The sequence below is a fragment of the Vicia villosa genome, linkage group LG3, assembly GCF_029867415.1.
Source record: "Vicia villosa cultivar HV-30 ecotype Madison, WI linkage group LG3, Vvil1.0, whole genome shotgun sequence".
Taxonomy (NCBI): domain Eukaryota; kingdom Viridiplantae; phylum Streptophyta; class Magnoliopsida; order Fabales; family Fabaceae; genus Vicia; species Vicia villosa.
Genome location: NC_081182.1, coordinates 213,409,708 through 213,426,357, shown reverse-complemented (window position 1 = coordinate 213,426,357; position 16,650 = coordinate 213,409,708). Strand labels below are relative to the sequence as shown.

The window sequence follows — 16,650 nt, the reverse complement described above, 5'->3', positions numbered from 1 at the left end:
TTTAAATTTTGAATGCAAAAACCGTTCAATGGAAGGTGAATTTAATGAAAAAGATTTTAATGCAACTAAAATTTTATTTTGATGCAAAATAATTTTGATGCAAATGAAAAATAGTTTTGATGCATATGAAAAATAGTTGAATGATTATGATGCAATAAAAACAATTAAATAAAAAAAATAAATAAAATGCAAGTAGATGAAGATAAAGGAGAATGAAACAATCATACTAATTATTATGATCTAGGACTTAACTTTCTACACAAGTAAAGTTAGCAAATAGCAATATCGAAAAAGAATACAATACGGGAAAAACTATGAGTGGATACATCTCCTGTCACTTGTATTGAGAATCCATAAACATTCCTAGACACTCATGCACAAAGAAACAATAAATAGAACTAGGTATACAAATTTAGTTGGATCATTTGAGGTTAGTTGAGGTACACTTAAGAATCCATGTTATTATATCATTGAAAACTTGGATATTTCTAATATGATAAAGAGGTCTAATGTGTTCCTAATCGTCACAATAATGACAAATAGCTTTAGAAAAAAAATCTTTTTTTCTGAATTTGTTGTGTTATCTCTTTCGAATCCTAAAATCCCATTGATTGTTTCCCTCCTAGGAACCGCAAACCCATCTATTTGTTGTGTAACGACCTAGATGATGGCTTCCTCATTTGTAAGCGAAAAATTTGCTTCACAATGAGGTTAATCCGATGATGGCTTCTGAATTCTAATATCTCTGATGTCAACTTCAATGTCACCTGAATCACTCTTTCGAAGGAAAGCATATTTTGTAACTGACATGCAGAATAAACTTAGGCATACAATTAATATAGTATTAATTTTTTTTCACCAAATAATAGTTTATGTTTGCCGTTCTTATAGTCAATGACATGTTTTTCTTATAATTTTTATTTTTTTCACCAAATAATAGTTTATGTAAGTTGTGCTTATAACCGATGACATGTTATAATTTATATTTTGGAGACAATAGATTAATATATGAGAACGTGCTGCACAAAAGGGAATTGATGCAGAATAGTGATGCAACAAGACCAAAGTATGAGATAAAGAGTAATCATCATATGAATAATCAATCTCTGCACTAGTATCATATAAATATGATATAAATAATCAATCTCTGCACTAGTACCATATAAATATGATATAGATCAGAGATTAAGAAACAGATAAGAGCCTCTCTTATGTTCAAACTCCATAGATTATATGTCTAACTTGGTTGTGATATTTAGTCCTAACCACCTCTATTGCAATGTTTGAATACAAAATATTATATAGTTGTATTGAATGTAGGGGTGGAAATAGGCTGGATGTATGGGTGGAAATAGGTTGGGCCGAGTTAGGCTTTGTCAAGTCTAAGTTTGACCTGTCAAAAAAATTGAAGCTGAAGTCTAGCTTATAGCTTGTCGTAGGCTTATTTTTATGTCTGAGTCTGACCTTTTCGAAGGCCTGGTTAGCCGGTTAACTTACATAAAAGCCTATTTATTTTAAACATATGTAAATAAGCAATTAAAATAATATTTAAGTAGACAAACTAACTAAAAGACCAAGAGACTAAAAATTTGTTTGCATTGACTTATTTTAACTTACCTATTAGTATAAGTTTTGTGAGACTATTTGTTTAAGAGAAGTTATGAAGACAATGTTCATCTGGTGTTTTCATCTTATTTTCACAAGCTCTTCAAGATAACCAAGTTTTATATATGTATTTTAATTTAGGGTCTTACTAACCAGTGTCCTCAGGGCAATGGTTAAGCATTCCAAAAATAGAAAATATTTTATAGAAAAATTTATTATTTCAATTTTCGAGACATTAAATGCGCAGATTACCGAGATAAATTTACTATTTTAGAATGCTTAATCATTGCCCTGAGGGCACTAGTTAGCATTTTCCTTTAATTTAAAGTATAAAACATAACATCATGATAATAAAAAATTATTCATATTTAATTAAATAGGCTGATCTAATAGGCTTAAAAGGTCTTTTTTGAGCCTAAAGCCTAGCCTTTTTAACTAAATAGACTTGTAAAAAAGCCTAGATATTTTTTATTTATGAAATTTGGTCATGTTTTTGTAGAAGTATAATTGCAGATTCAGAGTATGTTTGCTATTAGTTTGTTTTGAACTTTGAATTAGGTTTTAGTTAGTTTGGCTCAATATGAATTTGTATATATAGTGCATTTACTTTCTAATTGGTATAGCGTAAGAATAGAGTAGAATAATTTTTGTAACCGTTTTCAATTGAGTGAAAGTTAATTAAAACTTTCTCTCTCTTCATCCATCTTCATCTTGTTCATCTTTTCTCATCATATTCCGCTGTGCACCAACAATTGGTATCTAGAGCTCCGATTCAGATTCACGATAAGGGAAACACGAGTGTATGTGAGGTATGTGATTGTTTTGATTTCGAATCCATTCAATTCATAGTGAATTGAAAATTAGAATCGTATCATAATCACATTTCTTGATTTTGAGGGATCGGGAAACACGAGTGTTTGGTGAGATCTGAGTGATTTCTTGCACAATATTGAAGATGAACGATAGAAACGGTGATTTGAATACGAAACTTCCGGTGTTTGATGGAAATAATTGGAATCAGTGGATGATTCAGATGCGTGTGTTGTTTGACGCTCAAGATTTGCTTGATCTCGTCTACGACGGTTACACGCTAGTTGCTGCGGAAACAACGAAACCGCAAAGAAACGTGCAATGAGAAACAAAGAAGAAGGATAAAAAGTGTTGTTCTACATCCATTAGATCGTGGATGCGAATGTGTTTGAGAAGATCTATGATTCGACGACGTCGTAATGGTACGGTGCTATGGCGGTGACTCATCAATGAAGAATGTAAAACTTTAGAGCCTACAGGAGTATGAGAATCTCAACATGAAGAACAATGAGAAGGTACTTGAGTACATCTCTAGAGTGATTTTGATCACTAATAAGATGAAAGCTTGTGGAGAAAGGCTCTCAGAACAAGTGATTATTAAGATGGTACTGAGATCACTTACTCCTCAGTTTGAATACATTGTTGTAGCTATTGAACATTCTAAGGATCCGAGCACCATGAAAATTGAAGAGCTACAAATAATTGTGTTCCCCATTTTTATTCACTTGTTACCTCTATTTTTTAGTTGCAAAAATATTATATTTTGTGCAACCCAATTCAAACCTCTCTTTCTTGTGTTTCTCGCACCTTTAGTTATGACATTAAAACAGAATGTGGTCACTCAAGCTAGTAAAATCGCTCAACATAGGTGGATCCGACTGAAGAAGGTGGATTACTATAAATAGTAATGGAGCCATTTCTAAGAATCATATTGTCTGTGGTGGAGTTATCAGCAATCGTAGAGGAGATTGGATTAGTGATTTTTCTAAAAATATTGGATTTTATGATGTCTTTTAAGTTGAACTTTGGGATGTGTTTGAAGGATCTCAGATGTTTAATAAATAAAAATAATCTATAAAAAGTATATATTTTTTTATAATTATTTCTACAACTAATATTATTTTAAGAGGAAAATACAATTTTACACTTCTCAAGTACTATTAAATCTAGAAAATATAGAAAGTTTTGCATTGAAATTACAAATTTGGGAAAGTTTTAAAAAATATTAGTAGTAAATTATGCGTTTTATAATTAGAAAAGAGTATTTCCAACACACACTGCACACGTGTGTAGGGACAGCTAATTAAAGATGAACAATTGCTCATATGTATAAATATGATATTGCAACTCTTTAATAACGAAAAGGTAGGTCCCTTCAATTTGAAATGGAAAATGGTCTTTAATGGCATTGGCCACCTTTGTCTGCTCATCTTCTTTGTATGCGAAGTTAATGCCATGCAACATAATGAGAAGAGGTTTGAGAGGCTAGTCATGTCACGCATAAGCATGTGAACAAAGTTTGTTGTCACAATGAAAGTGGTCCTTAGGAAATTATTGATGGCCATATAAATTTTTATAGACTATTGCTATCAAATGTTTCCATCAATTGGTTTATAGTAAATGCGTTCTCCCCCTTTTAAAAATATTGTATATTGAATATTACAATTTAGAATTAGACCTAATTCAAACTCTATTTTAGTTGTCATTCAGACCGACTAAAGAGTCCAATAAGATTGGTCAATTATGAAGTTCAATCCAAAACTCCATCTATCGGATCCTACACTCGTTGGGAGATCGCTTATTAAAGTTAGATATTGTGTTCCTTCCAATTGTTGGAATCCATCAAATGGCATCCGCACGAGGTGTCGTACTTACCGAAGGTAGTTTTAACTGTCATTCGTACATAGGTTTCGTGTTGCATTAAGGTGTGCTTCATTATAAACTATTATATGTAAATGAATATATAAAGAAAATAAGATCATATCAAGTCTGATAGTATTAGGTATAAGACTAGGCTAATGCCTAAGAGATTTACACAAAAGAGGGTGTTGATTACAATGAGATATTATCTTCGGTGGTAAGACATACTAATTCTATGCAGGTGTTATTAAGTCTTGTTGCTCATGGTGATCTTAAGGTAGAACAACTTGATGTGAGAACAACATTTTTGTATGGTGACTTGTATAAGGAAATCTATATACATCAATTAGCGTGAGGGATACAAGATTTAGGGAAAAGAGAGTCAAGTATGTAACTTATAGAAATCACTTTATCGATTTTAGCAATCTCCTCGATAGTGGTACAAGCGATTTTACTCTTTTATGAGAAAGCAACAGAAATGTTTATGATTGTCATGTATGCATTTGGAAGATTCAAGGAGGTGATTTTATTTATCTCCTATTGTACAGGGATGACATGTTTATTTCTTTGAAGAGCAAGGTGGTGATAGATAGGTTAAAATTTCAACTTGATAAAGATTTTGAGACAAAAGACTTGGATGTTGCCAAGAAAATACTAGGTATGGAGATTAGAAGTGAGAGAGAGAGAGAGAGAGAGAGAGAGAGAGAGAGAGAGAGATCAGAAATTATTCTTAAGTTAGAATGGCTACATTGAGGGCATTATTGAAAGGTTTAAGATTAGAGATGATAAATCAATGGTAACTCCATTTGATCCAAATTTTAGGCTCTTTGGTAAACAATCTCACAAGAAATTACTGTTGTTAGTAGATTCTTTGCAAATCTGAGAAAGGCACATTGAGAAGCAGTGAAATGAGTTAAATGGTTTTGTTGACTCTGATTATGCTGATGATTTAGATGGAGGGCGATCTATTGTTGGTTAATTATATGTTTAATATAAATAGTACTCAAGTTAGTTGGCTATCAATGTTATTTCGAGATCGAGTACATGGAAGTAACAGAAGGGGTGAATAAAGCATTGTAGTTGTGGGATATTCTAGATGATTTTGGGATTAAGAAAAAATGTGTGAATAAGAGTTGTCATAGCCAAAGTGCGATTCACTTTGCTAAGAATCGGGTTCAACATTCACATACTAAATATATCAATGTCATATATCATTTCTTACGCAATGTCATGGAAGAAGGTAACATTTCTCTAATGAAGGTTCATACTAAAGATAATCATGCAGACATGTTAACAAAGGTTGTGTCAAGAAGTCAGTTCCAATATTGCTTGGAATTGCTAAATCTTATTCCATGTTAGATATTACATGAATAAATAATCGTGAAACTGAATACAAAATTTGTTCATAGAAATCATTGTCATTAACGTGAAACTGAATATCAAAACGTGTTCATCCAAAATTTAAATTCTTTCAGATTATGAAGGAGGTGGAGAATTATGAGTAATTCCTCTAATATCAGAGAAAAGAAAAATAAGGAGAAGAGAGAAACATGAGAATACATACAATGATGTAAGAGTGAATAAAAAATGATGTGGATTATTGGCTTTTGTTAGAAATACTATATGTAGTCGTTCTATGTACAAATCATTATAAAATAAAGGTCATGTAATTCATGAAAAATCATCACAACAAGTTACAATGATATAGTTCAAGAATTAATGTATTTTAGTTATATTTATATATTTATTTTGGTGTTTTTTTTTTTTGAAAGCAAGATTCTATTGAAGGGAGTCAAAACTCCAAAAACAATACAGAAAAAGAGCAACACAAAACGAAAAGAAAAATTACACAATCAAATACACCTATCTTAGGTAAAGCAAAGGGTTTTTGCTAAACTCATAAAGTTACATTTGGATTGTATAATTTTTCCTATGAAAGACCATCTCCAAACCAAAGCTTTACAACTGCACACCACATCTGAAACGTTCCAAACGTTATTCTTGAAAATGATGTCATTACTACAAAGCCACAAAAACTCCAAAGGGTAGCTAGTCACACACTCCCCACCCTACATCTTTTGATGTTTGAAAGCAAAGAGATCTCCAAACCAAAAAACTTTCTCTAAAGTTATTCACCGAAATGAACTTCAATTCTAACCATTCGGTCAAATCCTTCCATACCAATTCAACCACCCGACAATTCAGAAGAAAGTGACTCGAAGATTCCAACACCCCATCGCAAAACACGCAAGCAGGTTTACTGACAGAATTTAAAATGCCCCTATTCAACAACTTCTCTTTAGATGGAATCCTATCCTTAAAACATCTCCACCCAAAAAATCTAACTTTTAAGGGAACTTGAACCTTCCAAATTATAGAAAAAGCAATGTCATACCGGTTTATTTTGGTGGTTATTTATTTGCTCCTGTAATATGTGTAATATATAGTTTTGAAATCACAATATTATTTGCTTCATTATTAAAATAAATGATGGAGCAAAGAGAAAAAAAACTCATAATTTCTACTATTTATTTTAAAATCTAATAGTTCAGATTCATTTATGTTCTCACATAAAAATGTCATTCTCATATAATGTATATATATATATATATGGGACGACTCAAGTGAGAACACTTTGTTATTATGAGAAATGAGAACAATGAATCACGACCATTAAATTTTGATTTTGTTGATTTTAATGGACTGGATTGGTTTCTCTTTCTATGTTGATTTAAAATAAATACTAAGGATCATACAAATAGAAACCAATCCAGTCCATTAAAATCAACAAAATCAAAATTTAATGGCCGTGATTTATTGTTCTCATTTCTCATAATAACCAAGTGTTCTCACTTGAGTCGTCCCATATATATATATATATATATATATATATATATATATATATATATATATATATATATATATATATATATATATATATATATATATATATATATATATATATATATATATATATATATATATAGAGAGAGAGAGAGAGAGAGGGTTATATTGACTCCAAGAGTAAGTTATAATAACTTATTCCACATCTTGACCATTAGAAAACTATTCCTTATTAATTTTAACCATTAGATTGAAAATAATTAATGGTCAAGATGTGGAGTAAGTTATTATAACTTACTCTTGGAGTCAATATAACCCTCCTCATATATATATATATATATATATATATATATATATATATATATATATATATATATATATATATATAATTTAAAATATGAGCCTAAGAATATTTTTTATATCAACTAAAAACATGATTTAGGTGGACATTAACAAACTCTAATTGAGAATCTGTTTGTTAACGAGTATGTGGACATAAATATACAATCAAATATCAAATGTCATTTCATAGTATGATTACTTCTCATATCATTCAAATATTAGATACCATTTCCTGAATCTCAATTCCTCACACATCAGAATCTCTGGCTGAAAACAAAAGTTGAATATTAAATTGTTACGTAAAAGTCTGGTTTAATTATTTATAGACGTGTTCCTTTATTATTGATCAGGGTTCTGATTTTATTTCTTGAATCTTAATCTCCATTATTTATAATCACACAATCTCACCTAATTGATAATCATATGATCAATCAATATCTTCCATTTATATTCCCTTACTTAATAATACAACACCTAATTGTATATTGTGCCTCGTTATGTGTGGCAATGTTAGAGGAATGAATGAAAATTGTAGGATTTAATTTCTTTTACATGGTTATATCGTTAGTGTAAAAAAAAATCTACAATCACAATAGGAATTTTGTTACGTCCCTGATTCGGGTAAGAAAAATGTTATTGTGTGAGGTATTTTTTTAGTAAGGAAGAGAAAGAGAGAGGATGAGAAGATTTAATGATAGAAATTATATTATTGAAAGTTGTAAAAATTGAATTACAAATAAGTGTATATAGACCGTATGTAACTTCATTCTAATTGACTTAGATTAGGGGTGTTCAAAATCAAACCAACCTAATTGAATCCTGTAAATCAAACTAAACCAAATCAAAACCGCGAAAAATCGTATTTGGTTCGAATTTGTTTGGGTCATCTTTTAACAAAACCGCACGATTCGGTTCGGTTTGCGCTTTGTATTTTGTAAACCGAACCAAACCGCATTATGTTATAACCTAACTTTTACTTAACTCACATTCAACCCAAACTTAAACATATTATACCCTTATGATTACGAACAATTTTCTCATCCTTACACATATGATTTCAGTCCCGGTCTTCTCAAATCTCTAATAGCATTATCGTGCCTTCTTTGCCACATACATATTCCTTCTTCTTCTATAATCTCCACTCTCTTATATTTTTTCTTTTTCACCTTCTCATTTTTATGCAAATGATCTCTATTTCAGTTTCGTTTTTATCGCACATCTTCTTCTCTAATCTCTCAACTCTTTTATTTTTTCTTTTTCATATTCAATCTCTTGTCTCTTCTATTTTTTTTGTTTCATTATAGTAATTTTTATATTGTTTTATGCTATTATTTTATGTTTATTATTCCACTTTTGTGTAATTTAATTTTTACATATTAAATGGAAAGTTGTTGTCAAAATATGACAAGTTTTATTGTTATTTGATAGTGTATGAATGTCTAAATACAAAGTTATGTTGTCATCTATATGTGTATGTATGGCTCAATAAAAAATTTGTAAAAAACAGAACCAAACCGCATTGGTTTGGTTTGGTTCGATTTTTTTCTAAAAGTCAACCGAACCAAACCAAACCGCACGATTTTTTCTCTTACGGTTCGGATGATTTTTTTCTGTCAAAACTGCCCAAACCGCACCGCGAACACCCCTGTCTTGGACTTGAGGTACATAAATTTCTAACTGAATAACTAACTTGGAGTATATCTCAAAATACCATCTTATAATCCAAGTTTTCGAACACAAACTAATCATAATTGATCTGAAATATTTCGAATTTCTTTCTCAAATTCAGAAATCTGTCGATCTTCAATCCTTTGATGAAAATGTCATCCAAGTGTGCTTCACTTGAGTAATTCCTCACTTCAAGTTCACCTCAATTTACATTCTCCCTTAAGAAGTGAAATCTAGCTTCGATGTGCTTACTCATTCCATGTAGAACATGATTCTTTGCAAGATTAATGACTGACTTGTTGTCGATCTGTAGCATCAGAGGTTTCTTCACTTCGACATCCATATCTTCCACCATAAATCTTGTCCAAATTGCTTGACACGCAACATAAGATTCTGCTATATATTGAGCCTTACACGATGATAATACCACCATAGGTTGCTTAGTAGAGCACCATGAGATTTAAGCATCAAATACTTGAAAGAAGTAACTAGTTGTGCTTCTCCGATCTTCCTTATCTTCACTCCAATCATCATCTAAATAGTAAGTAACAATAGCTTCTTTGCTTTCAGAATCTCGTGGAAATAGAATTCCATAGTTTATCGATTCTTTTAGGTATCTCAGGATTCTTTTTACAACCTTCTTGTGAGACACCTTTGGTTCACTCATGTATCTGCTCACCAATCTGATTGAGAAACTTATATCGGGTCTCTTATTGCACACATACCTCAAAGATCCTACAATTTGTTTGAACAAAGTTACATCGAATATGTCATTACTTTCATGCTTCTCCAATTTCAAATTTGGTTCGATAGGTGAGGATGTAGGATTCGAATCATCCATCATGAATCTCTTGAGTATCTCTTTGACATACCTTCTTTGATGCAACATTGTACCTTGCTTCGTAATTTGAAATTCCATGCCTAGGAAATACGAAAACTTTCCTAGATCCGACTTTTCAAATTCCTTCATCATCGGCTCTTTGAACTCCGACTAGTTCTCCAAACTATTTCCAATTACCATTAAGTCATGGACATATAAGTAGATGATTGTTATATCTTATGTCATAACATGAACATAGACACCACACTCAGATTTGCATTTGATGAATTCCAATTCGACTAAGTATTAATCAATCTTCTTGTTCCATGCCATATGTGCATGTTTAAGACCATAAAGCGCTTTGTGTAACTTGTTTACTTTCCTTGATTTCTCGTGTATCACAAATCCAGGAGGTCTCCCAAATTTTAATATGAAAATATTGTTTTTTTAGAACCAGAAATTTTGCTAGAAATTAGCTACGATTTTAGCTACGGATTAGCTACGAAATTTTATGGGCTCAAGTATTATGTTGACTTTAGTCATATGGCATGCCACGTCAACAACTTGACAGGTGGCATTGCCATGTGTTAGTGCCACGTCAGCTTTGTTAACGGAAGTTAGCAGGAGGGACCAAAAGTGTGGATGGAAAATTTTAGAAGGACTATTCTTTAAAGGAAATGTTTAGAAGGACTAAAAACGAAATCTGATATATTTACAAGGACCAAAAACTTATTTAACCTTTCTAACTATCAGTCATTTTGTAAAAAATGTTTGTCATAAATTATAAATCACTTAACAATTTTAATACATCATTAATGACTTTTACTTAATATATCATCTAATATTTATTTCTCTTTCTTTTATAAATTTTTTAAATTTTGCTTTCTAGTGTAATTATTGAAGAACATTTGTGTAAATTCATAAATCATTTCACTTTCTCATAAAGTAATAAGGGCAATGCTAACCTGTGCCTTAGAAGTACAAGTTAAGAACTAAATTAAAAAAAAATTATCTTGAAAATTGTGTTTTGGTTTATTTTAATTTCACCCACATAATTTAATATAATGAGTTTTGGTTTGTTTTAGAAGAAACAATTGATTTCCTTATATAATGAAGTAAAGTAGTCTAGATTTATAATCTAAGCAATGTGGGACTAAGATGTTTTGGTTTGTTTTAGAAGAAACAATTGATTTCCTTATATAATGAAGTAAAGTAGTCAAGATTTCTAATCTAAGCAATGTGGGACTAAGATGTTTTTTCAACTAACATGCAATGTGGGACTTGACTTAAGGAACCTTTTCAATTCATATCTCTATATTGGAATATTGACATATGGTTCCAAAATCCCCCACTTGAATTTAAAAAGTTCTTTAGAAGTAACGTCAAACGTTTATAAGATGGTACATAAACAAAGGTGTCTACAACTTGAACCTTTGCGTAGCAAGTAGGATTTCGATTCAACAAGAGTGACACAAATGTTTTGAACTCTATCTCATACATAATACCCGCACAAAACTTTTTCTTAAGGTGTATTCTAATAGCCCGTGCTTTAATGGCCCTGCACGTGTATCCCAATTTAGTGAAGGCTCTAGGAATTTTGCCTCGAAATTTCATAGGAACCGGCCTAAGTTCCACAATCACATAGGTGAGTTTATCAAGAGTACTCATGTAGCCTAGGTACTCCCCCATACAAAGTATAAATCTCATTAAGAGTTTCTATTATCTCATTCTCTTATCGCTTCATGATTCACACTTCTCTTATTCACATTAGCATGATCGCCTCATATTACTCACAACTTGTTATTACCCATTGAACCTATTTCTTGAGATCTCCAGTCATTTAGGTCGGGTTACTATTATGAGCAACGCATTTCTCTATAAGCATTAGTCTCATCCTTTTTGATGTATTTTGGACTTTCTCTCTAGCTAATCCTTTCGTCAAAGGATGTGCTAAATTTTCATCAATGCGTGCATGATCCACCCTTACAGCTCTCTTAGAGATACATTCTCTGACTGTGTTGTGCTTTCTTCTAATTTGACGTCTTTCACTATTATAATAATGGCTCTCAAATTTTTGCAATAGTTGTGTTACTATCGCAGTGGGTCAACACAGTTGACATAGGTTTTCCCATAAAGGGATCTCAACTAGAAAGCATCTTAACCAACTTACTTATTCACTAGAAATTGCTAATTCTATTATCTTAGACTCCATCGTGGACTAAACCAGGATAGTCTATTTCTTTGATTTCCAAGATACAGCTCCGTCAGCTATGTTGAATACATAGCCAGTAGTTGCTTTAGCATCATCTGATAAGGTATTCCAATTTGCATCGCTATATCCTTCAAGTTTAGCAGGAAATATCTGATAATGCAAACCGAGATTCACAGTATTTTTAAGGTACCTCATGACTCGATTAATAGCTTGTCAATGCTCATTACTCGGTCTACTAGTAAACCTGCACAACAATCCTACGACATATGTAATGTGGGATCTAGTACAATCAGTGGACTACCTAAGACTTCCAATGATGCTCGCATATTCTATTGTTTAACATTTTCATCAATATTCTTAAACAGTTTCATGTGTTGGGTCGTATGATGTGCTCGCAGGTGTACAATCAAGGTAATTATATTTTTTAAGATCTTTTCCACATAGTGTGATTGATCCAAAGAAATTCCTTGCTCAGATCTCGTGATATTGATACAAAGAATCACGCTCACTTCTCTAAGATCTTTCATATCAAAATTGTTTCACAAAGTTGTTTGATCCAAATATGAGTAGATAGTCTACATGTAGACATATGATAGTACAAATGTGATTCTCATTTTTATAATAAACGCATTTGTCACATTCATTCAATTTGTACTCATTTCATATTATTAAGTCATCAAACTTGTTGTGACATTACTTTGGAGCTTGTTTTAGCCCATAAAAAAGATTTATCTAACTTACAGACCTTGTTTTCTTGTCCATGAATCACAAACCCTTCTAGTTGGTCCATATAGATTTCTTCTTATAAGTCACTGTTTAAAAAATCATTTTAACATCCATTTGGTGTACTATTAAGTTATAAATAATGACTATTGAAATTAGTAATAGTACCCTAATGAATGTAATTCGAGTGATTGGAGAAAAGTATTGAAGAAATCTATAGTTTCTCTTTGCCTAAAACCTTTGGCTACAAGGCGAGCCTTGTACTTGTCAAAAGTTCCATCAGGTTTTAGTTTCTTTTTCAAAAACTTATTTACAATTGATTGGTTTGCAACCCAGAGGTAAGTCTATTAAGTGTCAGGTCTTGTTAGATTATAAAGAATCTATCGCATCATTAATAGCTTCTAGTAATAAATCTGCATCCAAAGATGACAAAGCTTCTTGAAGATTTAATGGATCTTTTTCTACATTATAAGCCATATAATCGGCCTCATAGTCTTTAGTAACTCTTACTCTGTTACTTCGTCAAAGTTCCATTTCTACTTCGTTGTTGCTTTCGATGCTTCTTATCACAGGAATGTGATTTAATTAAGTATCCCCGCTATTTCTCAATTTGAAAGGAAATTTGTCTTCATAGAATCCAACATCATTTGATTTTATGATCACTTTAGCATTCAAATCATAAATTATATACGCCTTACTGTTTGTTGCATACCCAATGAATATACATTCGTAGACTCTACTAGCGAGTTTTACTCGTTTCGGATCCGAATATTGACATAAGCCAGATAGTCCCAAGTTCTTAAATAAGACAAGTTTGATTGTCTTTTCTTTAATATCTCATAAGTTGATATCTTACTTTTTGACTTGGGAACTCGATTTAAGACATAGCAAACAATCAACAAAATTTCCCCCACTAGTGAGGAGCAGCACCAAAATTTAACATAATTGTAACAAGTTCACTAAGAGTTCTATTCTTTCTTTATGATTTACCATTAATTTTAAAGAATATGGTGCAGTCGTTTCATGTACAATTCAATTTTGTTTATAAAATTCATTAAATAAACTTGAATCATGTTCAGTTCCCCTATCAGTAGGAAGTCTCTTAATTTTCTTACTAACTTGAATTTCAATCGCATTCACAAAAGTTTTAACCACGGCAAATTTACAAAAATATCATACTTAGTGATTGTGTACAAATCTACCTCTATAGACTGACTAAACTCTGCCATTTTTAGAAGAAAACCGGAAACATGATTCTTTATATCCTGTAAAGTGTGCATGACATCCTTACAAATTTAAGTCTTTTTAGAGGTGAATCATCTTTCACTTTTCTAATACCGACAACATTAGTGGTGTAGGCAACTCTCAACAATACTTTCTTATTTCTGTATATTTTAAACATTGCACGATCATAACAGACATGACGAGATGTGTAATTTTAAACAATATGTTTGAATTGATGAAAATTATGAAATAAAATGCACAAAATGAAATACATTTTAGCATTTGAATTAGGGCCGAATAGCTAATTTAATTTGTCCAATCATAAAACATTCAAACAATAAACCAAAATCTTTATCCACTTCATTCCAATTCCACTTCATCCTAATGCACATCATTGCACATCATAATGATTTATGGTTTAAAAACTAAAATACCTTTGCAATCGATTCAAATCAAAAGAGGCAACATCTTAAGTCATCGAAAAAGACCCCTAACAAACTTCTAAGATGCTACAAATCATAACAGATGAATGTTCAATATCAACTTGTCCACACTACAATGTACGTGTGGGTAATGTGATAGAAAGCCGTTAATAAAACACATCACAACAATGCATTTCAAACTAACACCTCACAACACTAGTGGAGGGAGTTATTTTGTCAATATGTAGTAATTATAAAGTACTAGATTGATGTATTCAAAGTTTGGTTTGAATGCAGTACATAATGTAATTTAAAAACTAAAATAAAAGGTTAATTGTCGTGCTCAAATATATATATATATATATATATATATATATATATATATATATATATATATATATATATATAGATATATATATATATAGGGGACGACTCAAGTGAGAACACTTGGTTATTATGAGAAATGAGAACAATGAATCACGACCATTAAATTTGATTTTAATGGACTGGATTGGTTTCTCTTTCTAAGATCCTTAATATTTAATGGACTAGATCTTAGAAAGAGAAACCAATCCAGTCCATTAAAATCAAATTTAATGGTCGTGATTCATTGTTCTCATTTCTCATAATAACCAAGTGTTCTCACTTGAGTCGTCCCCTATATATATATATATATATATATATATATATATATATATATATATATATATATATATATATATATATATATATATATATATATATATATATATATATATATATATATATATAAATTAGCGTAATACTAACGAGTGCCCCTGGGGCACTCGTTAAGAGATTAAAAAGGTAAGTTGAGAATTGTTTAATAAAATATAAATATAAATTTTTATCTAAAATATATGTATTCAATACATTGAAAACATAAATAATTAATTTTTCAGTGCAAATCGATTGCACTATGAAAAATTGGCATTCTGCGCTTCTGGTTCAGTGAGCAATCGATTGCACACCAGTGCAAATCGATTGCACCTAACAGAAAATCATCTCTTTACTGTTTCGACCATAACTGGAGTTCCGTAACTCGGAATTGGGCGCCGTCGGAAGCATTGGAAAGCTAACGGAAAGGGTTATTAGATGCCTAAGCTTTTACAACATTATCATACTCTTGAGTATCAACCAAATCCATGTAAATTTCTGGTACCTTGATTAGTAAAGATAATTCTCGGATAATTGATTCGTTAACCGTCCTCAAGGCCTTAATGCCCAAGTGTTCCTTCAATTGGGTTGTAGGCATCATGGAATGAGCGGCGATGGACGTCAAATCTAGCCACGTACACCAAAGATGTTGAGATCTTATAGCTTGTGAAGCTAACCAAGTGAAACCAAAGGCGAGGAGGCCTTACTACTTGGTGTAATTTGTGTACGTCGATTAACAAAATATGAATATGGTAAGGTGAACCTTAGGATACCTAGGCCAAGAGACATGAATGGATGCTAGCCTAATATTCCTTTTTCCTATCAAGAAACTACTTTCTAAAATCCTACAATCTAATGGTGTAGTAAGTATGAGACGAGGGGTTAGAGGACAGACAAAAGGACAGTAACTGCGAGTAGGCACGTTACATATATGTTGGCTACTTCTTGTGAAGAAATTCCAAGGATGCCCCTGTGCCACATATATTGCGGGCATTCTCGGGCTTTGGTCTCGGGAATGGGTCGGCTCCTTAGTTCAGGAGTATTCTTCAGGGATGAACTCCCGGGGATGTGTACCTCACCTTCTCCTTTTGTTGTTTCCTTATGGGTGAATTTCTATGTGAGATTTGAACCCAGGAAATTGGACGAGTTGAATCGTTATAGAGATTCAATGTCGGTTCCATGGTTCTCTATAGTCATATGAGTTACTTACCATGTAGATTGAAAATGTATGTTTTGGGGTCTTGTTTCAAGGGCGGATAGGCAGGTAAACCCAGAAGACTAGACCTTAAGGTAGCTCCCGACAGAAGGTTGGCAGGTAAATCCAGAAGACCTATTCTGGAGGAAACATGTACCTAATATTCGAACATGTGATATGTTCTCAGTGGATCCAATTGGGTGGTCAACGGACACTCAATCGTGGTGCTACGAGTTGATAGGCTTTCTTG

General features: G+C 31.9%; 1 protein-coding gene across 1 annotated transcript; it reads right to left on the bottom strand.

Moving 5' to 3' along the window:
- Positions 1-9,589: 9,589 nt before the first annotated feature.
- LOC131659889 (uncharacterized mitochondrial protein AtMg00810-like) lies at positions 9,590-10,099 on the bottom strand. Its single transcript, XM_058929010.1, has one exon. The coding sequence runs from the start codon at positions 10,097-10,099 to the stop codon at positions 9,590-9,592; it is 510 nt and encodes a 169-aa protein (XP_058784993.1).
- Between the last annotated feature and the right edge of the window lie 6,551 nt (positions 10,100-16,650).

Bases quoted from the DNA above. Each gene is read 5' to 3' on its own strand.
- LOC131659889 (XM_058929010.1), bottom strand. From the start codon at position 10,099: ATGAAGGAATTTGAAAAGTCGGATCTAGGAAAGTTTTCGTATTTCCTA.